Below are 11,329 nucleotides of genomic sequence, written 5' to 3' on the forward strand. Positions count from 1 at the left end.
TTTAGTTTTTTAATCTTTTATAGCAACAAAAATCCTCAGGGCTGTAAACTGTCACACTTTAACTAACAATCGTTCAGTTCTTCTCTTTTACTGAAAAAACGGTGCATCGCAGGATTTTATTGTCTTGGTGCTAGATTTTTTTTTCCCATTTACTGCACTGTTAAGTGAGATTGTGCTTATATTTTTCTATGTTTATATTATTGAATTTGCATTGCTATTTGCTTGGTTTGTTAATAAAATGTTAAACTATTCTATAGTTCTAGTTTTCAGTGCAGATGCTTTAAAACTGGTTTAAAAACAATATAGCATATCGTGATTTTAATCGAGATTGAATGATATGAAAAAAAAAATCGTGATCATTTTTTTTGCCATATCGCCCAGCCCTAGTTGTGACGGACCTGTCAGGAAACAGAAGCTCTGGAGAACATTTACATTTTGAGCTGAGAACAAGGTGAAAACCTTCAGGATCTTTCAGACTCTGTGTTGCTTTCCCCTCCTGGATGACGACGATAACTGCAGCTGGTTCTCCTCTGCTGCTCCACGTTCTGTTTGGTCCAACGACCCGGGTTTAGACTGGCGCTCAGTGAGAACATGTGAATCCAATAGCAGGAGATTCAGCTGCTTTTCTTTTACTGTGAAGCCTAAAAGTTTAAAATCAAATGTTCAAAGAGAGAGAAACTGCGCTTTCAGGAACTTTTTTAGTCGACTTGTGTAGTTTTTGAAACCTCTCCAGCTTCTCATTTCAGTTTTTAACACGTTTTTTTTTCTTCCTGTGGCGACAAACTCAGAGCACAGATTTCCAGGCAGACTGAGTTTTCGTGGAGGTTCTGAAGTTCACCGTGGGAACGAGCGAGCAACCCAAACTCTCACCGACTGCCAGGGGAGGGAAGAGGCGTTCGGGTTTCTTTCTGCAGACCGACGGCGAACGTGAACCTGGATGAGCCTCGACGAGACGGGGACCGACGGCCAACTGCAGGAGCCTCGCCGCCGTCGGGTCTGAACGCTTCCGATCGGCTGGAGGAATGAAGCGGGAAGCGGGAACCTGTGGGCTGTTCCGCGACAACACAGCTGAAAACACAACTTTGTGCAGCATGCGGCGTGTGTGTGTGTGTGTGTGTGTGTGTGTGTGTGGTTTCTTTGCAAATCAAACAGCATGAACCAGTGGCCCAACGTGTTCAGGACACAGTTTTCAAAAAGTTGCCTTTTAAACATTCAAACTTTTCTCAAACAAAAACACAGAAATGAAGCTTTTTCCCTTGAAACGTCATGTAAACGGGGCCTGAATCGGCCGCCGTCAACGTCAGCTTCGCCAATCACAGGCGAGAGGGAGGAGCAGGCGGGCGGGAGCAGCTGTACGGCTCGGTATGATTCTTGTTTATAACTAATAGAGGAAAATGTTCGATCAGAAGGCAAACGTGTGTGGATGCTGGAAAACGAAATGGTCAGTGATGATCATGAGGAACAGCAGACATCAAGACGCCTGAGGAAGCAGCGAACAACCGATAAACGGAATAAATAGAGGAAATTCATGAGATTCCATCTAGAATAAGAGGAAAACCAATGCTTAGGAATCAGTAAAAAAAAAAAACCCCAAAAAAACCTGGTATTAGTTGGAATAAATCAAGGCAAATTGCTGTTGCCGTAGAATTCGGGTTGTAAGACAGACGTTGGACAAATTTGCACCAGACATCCCTCCAAGCTCGTCTCTTATTAAAGTCTCCATTAACAGGAAGTTATACAGTCCATCAGACTCAATCATACTCCACGATACAAAGACCAGAGAAATCGGTATTCAGTGAGAAACAGTTCTTACACTGGAGCTATCTGTTGACCTTGAGCGGTCACTGCAGAGCTCGTAGCTTTGAACATGTCCGCACCCTGTTGTTATGGAGGATCTGTGACCTTGTGACCTTACTCATGATTTAAAACGTTGGACTTTGGTGTTTTTGATCAAAAGGTGTTCCGATCAACCAAAGTGATAAATTAGCATTCGAAGCATATCTTAACCCTTCAGTACAGTAACCTCTGAGGTGTAGACAGACCTGATGCCTGTTGACAAGATGTGACGTGATGCAGGATTCCAAATACAGCCAGGAAGTGCACGTCTGGAGGAGGATGGGGCGGATAGCTGATCAATGGATGATGGATGGATGATAAATAATTGATAGATGTATGGATGATCAATTGACGATAGATGGATAGACGGATGGATGATCGGTGGATGATGGATGGATGATCAATAGATGTATGGATTCTACACAGATCCAGTCCAGAGAGACGTTCATGCTCACTCACTCATCCAAACAGGAAGTGACCAAACCTGTTTCTGCCGTTGACTCTGCTCATAAAGTCACAGTGTGACTGTTGAAGCTCTCAGACGATGAAAACCTCAGATACTGATGATCAGTGGAGGACGAACACTCACACAACTCATCTGACAGCAACGTGACAGACTCAAGTTGGCATGTCCATAATTAAACTTGACACTATTTAAGGCAGTATTATTAACAAAAATAAAAATAAAATAAAAGATAAAAAAAAGAACTGTTTGAGACTTTACGCTGATGAACAATGAAAAACTTGAAAGGCTAAAGGTTTCGACAGTTTCTTAAAAATTCAGTTGTAGTTTTGGTTTTTTATCGTTATTAAGCTGTTAATACTTGCATAACCTTTTCTGAAATGTGGACCGTTTCCTGAGAACTTTTAAAGGCGTTAATGGCAAATTCTGCAAATTCATCCCAGAATTAGCATCATCCAGGACACTGATGTGAAACACTTCATTTCCTTGTTGTTTTGTTAATTATCTGGAAGATTAACCTGATGTAAATGTGTAAACGTTGGTATTTCTGTGCTGCCGATGTTCTGTAATGTGGTCGGTCTTTCCGACGCTGCGGGGAAACAAAGGACAGGAGTGGCCGTTTTCAAATTCAACTCATTATTGCAGTAAAACTGGTACAGAGTAACAGATTACAAAGCTCATGGCACAGTCACTGAAAAAAGAGAAATGAGGTGTGTATGTACAACAAGGAGGAAAAAGGAAAAAAAAAAGTTAACATTTTGGCTAATAGAAACACCAGGGGTAACATAAAAATGAAGATACTGTAATTCGGGAGATGACTTGATTATACAACAAAGAGAAAATAAGAAATGAAGCATCGCAAAGAAAAAAAATAACATTACTTAAAAAATACATTTAGCACTTACACAGACAGATTCAATCCTAGTGTTTAAACCTAGGTCCGATTCAAAGCAGCTTTAACTTTTGACAAAAAAAAAAGAAAAAGAAAAAGAAAACAAACGAAAAAAGCTCAATTTTAATGGCAAAAACACTAAAAAAGAAGGAGTGAAACTGCCTCGCACACGGTCGGATTTCTTTTTGGGGAAACAGCTGAAGAGATTGTTTGTTTACTGACGACCTTCTCCTTCACGTCAGCGACGCTCCAAATCTTTTCTCCAAATATATTATTTTTGAGTCAGGTGCCGAGGGGTCTCTAACATTCACATCAACATTTACAACTCATCTCCAAGGAAAGGAACGCACAGAAGTCACTGCCGGCCCGCAGCCACCGGGGGGCGCCGCACACGTCAATTGCATTTGTGAAACACTCTTTGGGTACCTCAGGTAGGATTTCATCCTCATTACGTTAATCCTTAATTTACCGCCTTCAACACAAGCTGATTTTTCAATAAGAAACTTTTATTTCTGAGACAAAGTCTTATTTTTTTTTTTTTTACAACCATTTTTTTTAACCTTTTATTTTGAAAGATGAAAAAAGATTCTTCTCATGGCGCTAGAAAAAAAATGGCTCATGTCGGCTCTGATGGGAGCGAAGACGACGATTTGACTCACGGCCGGCGACCAAAACCACGAACAGCACTGAGCACCACTGATCCAGACTACAGAAGTTGGCACCTGGCTACCGTCACCGGACGAACACCACCTCACTGGAAAACCCGAAGGAAAGAAAGAGGAACGCAACCGAAAACAAGCTCATCGCCGCCATCGTCGTCTCCCCTCGCAGGAAGTGGCTGACGACTATTTACACACACCTTCGCAAAGAATACAATAAAAATGGTAATGTCATGAGGCGTGGAGAGTCCGACACACACCGCTGATCGTTCCGCCGCTCGACCCTCCGGTAACGTCCCCCACAGTTAGAAAAAAAAATAACAAGAAACAGAATACTGAAAAGTGAACCAGAAAAAAAAGCTTTTTGAACTTTTTGACCTCACTACATTTTCAATGTGACACATCTCTTCAACACACACTGAAGTTTACTTTTTCATCTTTTTAACAAAAAGAAAAAAAAACAAAAAAAAACAATACAACATATTTCTAAAACACAAAATAACAACAGTCTACATGTAAAAATATAACTTTTACATACACAATTTTAAAATAATGGTAAAGTTTGCCATTTTGTTGCATACAATTTACAAATGTCTGTGTGTTGTTGTTGTTGTTGTTGTTGCCTTGGATAGTTAGCGGTGGACGGAGCCGATTGGACTCCGGTCCCGCTTTGTCCGGTTGGGGGTGGGGGGGTGTCAGAGGGCGTTGTCATGGCAACAACAGAGAATACAACAAAGTCCGTTTGAGAATCGATAACACTGAGGGGCCTCGCCACCGTCCGCCAGTTCAGTCTTCCAGAAAATAACTCCTCCCCCATGAAAAAGAACAGAAAGCGGCGCCCTCGTTATATATCGTATATATTTTTTTTGTACATTTATATATAGATTGATTTATTCAAATAGATTCTTTTCCAGTTTCCGTGCCTTCCTGTTGATTGGGCGGGTCAAAGTGACCACCGACAAACAAACAAAAAAAAAAACTGTCGGAGAGCAAATTACCATGTCTTTTTGTTTGTCTTTTTGTTTATTAGTTTTTTTGTGATTTTCTGTATTCGACATGTAAACCGGAACAGACAAAAAAAGTGGTAAGAGAAAAGATTCTTCTTATAAAAGAGAGCGATAGAGAGAGAGAGCGAGGGGGGGGAGAAAATAAAAGTTTTACAACATACGACCACACACTTTGTACTGAAGACTACATTGGCTCACGGACAAGCCGATCAAATATTGATAAAAAGCTGATAAGCTATAATACAAGAAGAGACGCGTTGTTCACCATGGAAACAGGGGGCGGGGCTTGGAAGAGGAGAGGGGGTCGGGGTCATGAGGGCTTTGAGGGGGTGGGGGCAGGACCGGGACTGGGGAGGGCTAGTTTTGCTAAATCAAGCGTCCGTCCCGTCGGCTCGAAGCCAGAACACGCTGTCTACTTACATATAAGCGTACAGTACATTAAATACAGTTTAGGTTTTTTTTTTTTTCAATCCAAAAAATACTTTTTTTTCCTTTTTAGCTTTTTTTAAATTCCCAGGTCTGGTAAAAAACCTGACTGCATAGAACCTAACGACTAAGAACAGGTTTCCCTAAGCTTGCATCCTATTAAAAGACCAGGTAAATGTCCTCCTCTGGCAACTCCAATGATATGAACTCTAAAAAGGCACATTGGTACAAGTGTGAATGTTCAAATTGCATCTGTGGGACCGCTCAGGTGGGGCAGGGGTGGGGGTGGGGGCGGGGCCGGGGGCTGATAAGGCTAGGGTCAGCAGAGCTCTGGGACCGGGTTCAAACACAGGGATCCATTCAAACTGGGCTGAGAGGGAACTTTCCGCATCGACACGCAAGAGACGCCCACCAATGCTCAAGTAGATGTTCCGACTGGCCTTGGCGGCTGACAGAGCGTAGAGCTTGTTGCATAGCAATCCAGTTACGGTGTACTAATTCCTGCTGATGACTCGTACGCTTCAATCATTGCCAATCAAGCTTTCCTCCTGTCTCTGCTCTCCTGTACCTCTTTCTAGTCAGGCTTGCACAGCAGCTGCCGAAGAAGCTCCAGACACTGTTCATCTTGGCTGGATGGGCCTCTTCGCTGGTTCTCCTACAGATCACCTGAATTTACACGGATGTTTTGACCACTGGTGACCCCCGAGGAGCACGCCTAGGAGCTGGAGTCAGGGAATTTAACTACTTGTGAGAAACTGTAAGGCCAAAGCTGGAATGCTTGCTCATTTTTCTAGAACCAAAGACTTTGTTTGGGCTTGGTCGTATGGGTGACCTCAGGAACCAAACTGGTGTTTGTTGGAGCTGTGCTGTTCCTTAAAGGTGGCTCCCAAGAGACAAGTTGCTCCAGTTGCTGTCTGTCATAAAAAGACCACAAGGCCAGTGCAACAACTACCAGAGACATTCCTGACAGTTCCAGGAGAACTGGGGCCCTCACCCTGATGACGGTACCCTGGGCAGGAGGCAGGTCTGAGGCTGGGGTCAGAGGCTTCAGGGTCATGATAAGAGATGCTTGAGGGACTCTTATGAATCCAACACAGGAATGCTTCGAATACTGCTGCTTGGCCCCCAGATAAGAATGATGCACCCTTCACCCCGATGATTGTTCCCTTGATTCCCCTGAAGCATCATGGGTATGTAGACCTCTGGACTTCCTGTTCGAGCTCTCAGGATATCGTCTCCCTTCCAGTGTCCCCTCCAGGTGTAATGATTCAGTCACTTGGGGCATTGGGAGTCCGCCATTTGGTCAGAGAATGTGCTAACTGTGGAATGAGTATCACTGAAGCACTCAGACATTTCGTCTGCAGGCCAATCGCTCAGGTTTGCTGCCGTCTGTCCTTCACTACATGAACTGTATCTGCCCAGGAACCGCCCGGAGTCCCGTATCAACCCACTGCTGCTCCCCATCATCTGACCGCAGGAACTGCCGAACTGCAAATACACAGCGACGAGACGCTTCCCTTCCCTTAGAGAAGCACGCCTCTTCATCACTTCACACTGCATATGTGGTCCGAGTCTGCTGAAGTCATTCCCCACAACAGCCCAGTCCCTGCGGTGACTGATTGAATAACCGATTCTATGATTGATTCTCTGCGTACTCTCGTCCTCCCAGTAGATACACACCAGGTCACGAAGGGTCAGGCCTGTTTTACTTGTTGTACGTTTTAAGGAAGTGATCGAGAGAGGGGAAATCCCTTCATTGAGTTTGTGTAGCCCTGTTTCTGCTGTGAGGTCCAGGACGGCAACGTCTCAGTGGCCTCGGCTGGAAACTCTGCCAGTTGAGTGAGTGACGAGGTGGGTGGTGTGTGTGAGCGCTGAGTGTGTTCCCTCCCTGTTCTGGTTGTGTCGTTTTCGTGTCGTCTGATTCTCGGTGTGTATCTATCTGACCGGTTTGCATCCAGGAGGAGATCAGGCACAGCTTCATCCACAGTGTGGCGTTAGATTGCCATTCAGTCAGAGACGCAGCGCCAGTTCAGCAGCAGCTGCGCAATGTTGCTTTTTTTTTCATTATTTTAAAAAATCTCTTCAAACACTTTGTGATATGTTTTGTTCCGTTGTGAACGTCCCTCCCCAACCCCCTCCCTCCTCACTGCCCGTGTCCAAGTTGCACTTTTTAAACAAGTTTGTGTCATGTTCTTCCTTTTCTCATATATATATAATTATATATATGTATATATATATACTTTATATATTTATATAGAACCCTTTTGTTCGACAAAACTGGGAATGCTGATAAAACATGTAGTACAAGAAGAAGAATTTCTTGAATGGTGCGATTCCGAAGGCTCGTGTCCGTCGCCGTCACGTTGTGCCGCCGCGTTAGCGTCTCCACAAACAAGCATCCAGTTCACCTCAGCTGGAAAAGCGACGAATGTGGCTGTGCAGTTCGTGGTCTCGACTGGAGATGGCGGCGGGGGGGCCGAGGGGAGGGGGGGAGGGGGGGACGAGACACCGGAGGGAGGGAGAGAGTACGAGGCCGATCGGATCGGTCGGGCCGAGGTTCCAGGAGGAGCTGATTGGTCAAGGTCGAAGTAAACGGGTTTGATCGAACAACAGGTTGTCATGGAAACGCCGTCAGAGGAAGTGGTCGGTCATCATCTTGATGAACTCTGGCAGCTTGGACCTGGAGGGGGAGGGGGGGAGAGCGGACACGGCAGAGGGGGACGGTTAGCAAGGGAAGCGGCACGCCGCACACCAACACAGGAGCGAGGAGCTCCGACGATGTGTCTGAAGAACTGGCTTTATGCACAACACTGACACCTAGCGGTCAGAGGAGGAACTACACGCGCGGTAAAACTCACTGTCCGGGTTCTTTAAACGTATTTCGGATTTCACACACATTATTGACGATATCAAAAAAAGACTGACAGGTCTGTCTACGTATAGCTACGTTTTCTGTTCACATATAGATAAATTAAACTAGAACTAACTTTTCGTTTACCATTTGTGATGCATGCTTTGATTTCTTTACTGAAATGCGTGATGGAAGAGCAAACGGGAGGTATGAATTGAGATGATTCTCTTTGTGTTTCTGTTCTTTAGGCGTCTTCTTTAACAATTTTTGGGCAGAAAATGACTCTTAGAAATGACCGGGTTGTATTTGGCGCTGAACTGAACTGAACTCGTCTCCTTTCAAATTCAACTCAAATGTAAAAGTGAAGTTTTAGAGTTGATTTTATGCGAGCATAAAAAATAAAAAGACGATGAACATGAAAACAATAACTGAGGATTCATCCTCTGGCGATCATAAACATCGCATTTGTACTGGTGATTCAAAAAGAATTGCTTCAAATCAGATGTGGACAGTCTGGAGAGCCATTCGGAGCTTTGCTTTGCTTTGCTTTGCTTCATTCTGCTTCTCGAGGCACTAAAAACCCTGAACAATGAGCCGAGTCTGGACGTTCGACCTCCTCCGACACCGAACATGCAAACAGAGGAAACGACAGGAAACACAGAGGAGGGGGGAAAGCAGCGCAAACAGTCACACATTAAAATCACACTTACTGCCAATCTGTTGTTACAATGTACCCAAACCAGACAGAAACCAACTTCCATTTTCAGTTTAACAGCTTCGCCGAGACCGCCGCGTCTCCAACCATCAGGCGAGACTCCAAAGCCGAGAGACTAGCTGTCTGTGCAACTTTTAACCATTTCCGTCCCCGATGTGTAAGAATTACAATCAATTAAGATTAATTTTACTTCTGGATTTTTTAATTCTTTCCTACAGATAAAATTTATATTTTCAGGCCTTGTCTGTTTAATTCCTGACTATTTCACCGCATCAATCAAGAAAATTTCAGGATTTAATAAAGTCTTAAGTATTGAAAACAAAGTTAAAGGTTGATTCTTTCTAACATATCTTTTAAGCGTACGAGTAAGTAAAATTAACAATTCTCCAGTAAGCAGATTGATAGAGATTTCTAAGTGGATGAAGTAAACGTCTAGGACAATCCTTCTGCTGTCTGGTACTGACCCTTTGTGGCGTAAATATGATGCAATTGATAGCTTTTATTTTCAAAATATTAACTTTATTGTTTGATCTTTAGCAAGACAGTTAAAAAAAAAGAAAAAGAAAAGTTATTTCCTCCATATAGTGAAATGGTTTTAAAAAATCTATTTTCTGGTGTCACTTTTGCTTTGAAACAGACTTCTATACTGTGGAGCATCCCAGAGATTTGTCCGGGGCTCAGGTTGCCGTCGGTCCCTCACCTCCAGGCTAATGAGACTGAACTGGTTAGAAAGCGCACAGACAGAATGTGATCGAATCCCAAATCTCATTTTGCCAAACGTTAACCATTAAAAAGGTTCTTTTCCAGTTCACTTCCTGGAAGCCAGAACAGGAGCAGGGGTGAAGGCGTGTTTTGTGTTTCTGGTCTGGTTTCTTGTCCTCTGATAGTCTTTTCTCGGAGTTAGAGGTACAACAGCAGATTAGTTTCTAAGTGAAATCTTCTGACCATTCAGGGGGGAGGAGATGTTGCCTGGGCTTTACATTTGTCCCATGGGGTTGGGCCCGTCGCCCATGGTGGCGGCGGCGGCGTGGTGCGCGGCGGCCAGCGAGAGCGGGGTCCCGTCCGACGTCACGGTCACCTTCTCCTCCTCGCGGCGCTTCAGACAGGCCGCCTTGGGGTTGAGGTTCCGCTCTGTGGGGGAGAAAAGGTGCATCAGGTCCTACTGCTGCCCTCTGCTGGACCTCTCAGGTCACCGGCCGCCGTGGCGTCGGCAGCGGACGCTGACCTCGGACTTGCTGCTCCAGGCTGAGGATGACGGCCACGGCCTGGTGCAGGATCAGCAGCTTGGTCTGCGGCTTGTCGCTCTTCAGGTGCAGCTGGACCATCCTGCCCAGCTCCTTGAAGGCCTCGTTGATGTCGCGCACGCGCAGCCGCTCCCGGGCGTTGTTGGCCATCCTCCGCTCCCGCTCGCGCTCCATCTTCTGCTCCGGGGACAGGTCCTCGTCGTCGTTGTTGCTGCGGTGGCCAACGGCGGCGATGAGGCGGAGGAGGAGGAGGAGGAGGAGGACAGAGGGGAGGGTAGAAGATGAAGACGTACGTTGTGTTTCTGTCCAAAATCTTAGCTGAAGAGATGGAGTCAGAACAGGATTTGGGGACAAGACACGGCTCAGTGGATCAGAGTACGTCCTATGAAGACAGGCGAACACGGCCACGCTAATCAGGAGCTCTCCGCGATCAGCCAGATTCATTACCCCCTCAATTTAGTCGATTATTTACTGGATACAAGATAATCTGTTCCCAAATCCTGTTTTCATCTACGTTCCTTACCTTCATCTTCACACATTTGCATCATGATCATCATGATCATCATCATCATCATCATCATCATCAACAACATGACCGCCACCATCATGTATGACTTCTGGGTTTGGGATCCGAATGTGTCAGATTTCAGTCGTCCTCCGTGGTCAAGCCGACCGTGACAAACTGCTTGTTCGCCACTGGAGGGTTGAAGGCTGCTCGGACGCCTCCGGGACAAGAGAAGCCGACGGTTTTCATCCCGACCGCGTCAGAACCGGCGTCGTTCATGCGCCCAAAGCGGCATTTCGCAGGTTTCTCTGGAGTTCAGGATGAACGGCGTCGCTTCGACCTGTCCGGAGGCGTCGAGCCGGCGCTTCTTTGTGAATGTTGAGTTGGCTCTACTCTCGTGTGTGAGAAACAGCTAAAACCAGGCTCAAGACCGTGGAGGGGCTGAGGGGGTCAGCCGGGTGACTCGGTTCAGAAGAACCCTCTGGGTTAACGGGTGTATTTAGCTGCTTCTCATCACACTTGGTCACTTCATCAAAGTCCAGAGGCTGGATCCCAAAACACCAGAGGCGTTTTGGGAAAACGGAGACAGGTCCCAGCCCAGCTGAGGGGTTTGATGGAAGCGAACGTCTGAGGGGTGGGCGGGGTTACCTAGATCTTGACCTATCAATTCCTTTGAGCTCCTTGCTGTCCGGGTCCTCCTTCTTGGGATCCAGCGGCTTGGAGTCCTGCAG

At 45.6% G+C, this 11,329-nt stretch overlaps 1 protein-coding gene across 1 annotated transcript in view; it reads right to left on the minus strand.

Annotated features, from left to right (window-relative positions):
- Positions 1-4,872: 4,872 nt before the first annotated feature.
- Positions 4,873-11,329, minus strand: part of tcf4 (transcription factor 4) — a 181,827-nt gene continuing 175,370 nt past the window's right edge. Inside the window, 4 exon segments of the mRNA XM_030085513.1 lie at positions 4,873-7,963; positions 9,830-9,980; positions 10,075-10,304; positions 11,247-11,329. The exon segment at positions 11,247-11,329 is cut by the window's right edge and continues 83 nt beyond it. Of these exon segments, the coding sequence (XP_029941373.1) occupies positions 7,915-7,963; positions 9,830-9,980; positions 10,075-10,304; positions 11,247-11,329 (513 nt within the window). The 3' untranslated portion in view covers positions 4,873-7,914.

This window comes from Salarias fasciatus (genome assembly GCF_902148845.1).
Source record: "Salarias fasciatus chromosome 7 unlocalized genomic scaffold, fSalaFa1.1 super_scaffold_4, whole genome shotgun sequence".
NCBI lineage: Eukaryota > Metazoa > Chordata > Actinopteri > Blenniiformes > Blenniidae > Salarias > Salarias fasciatus.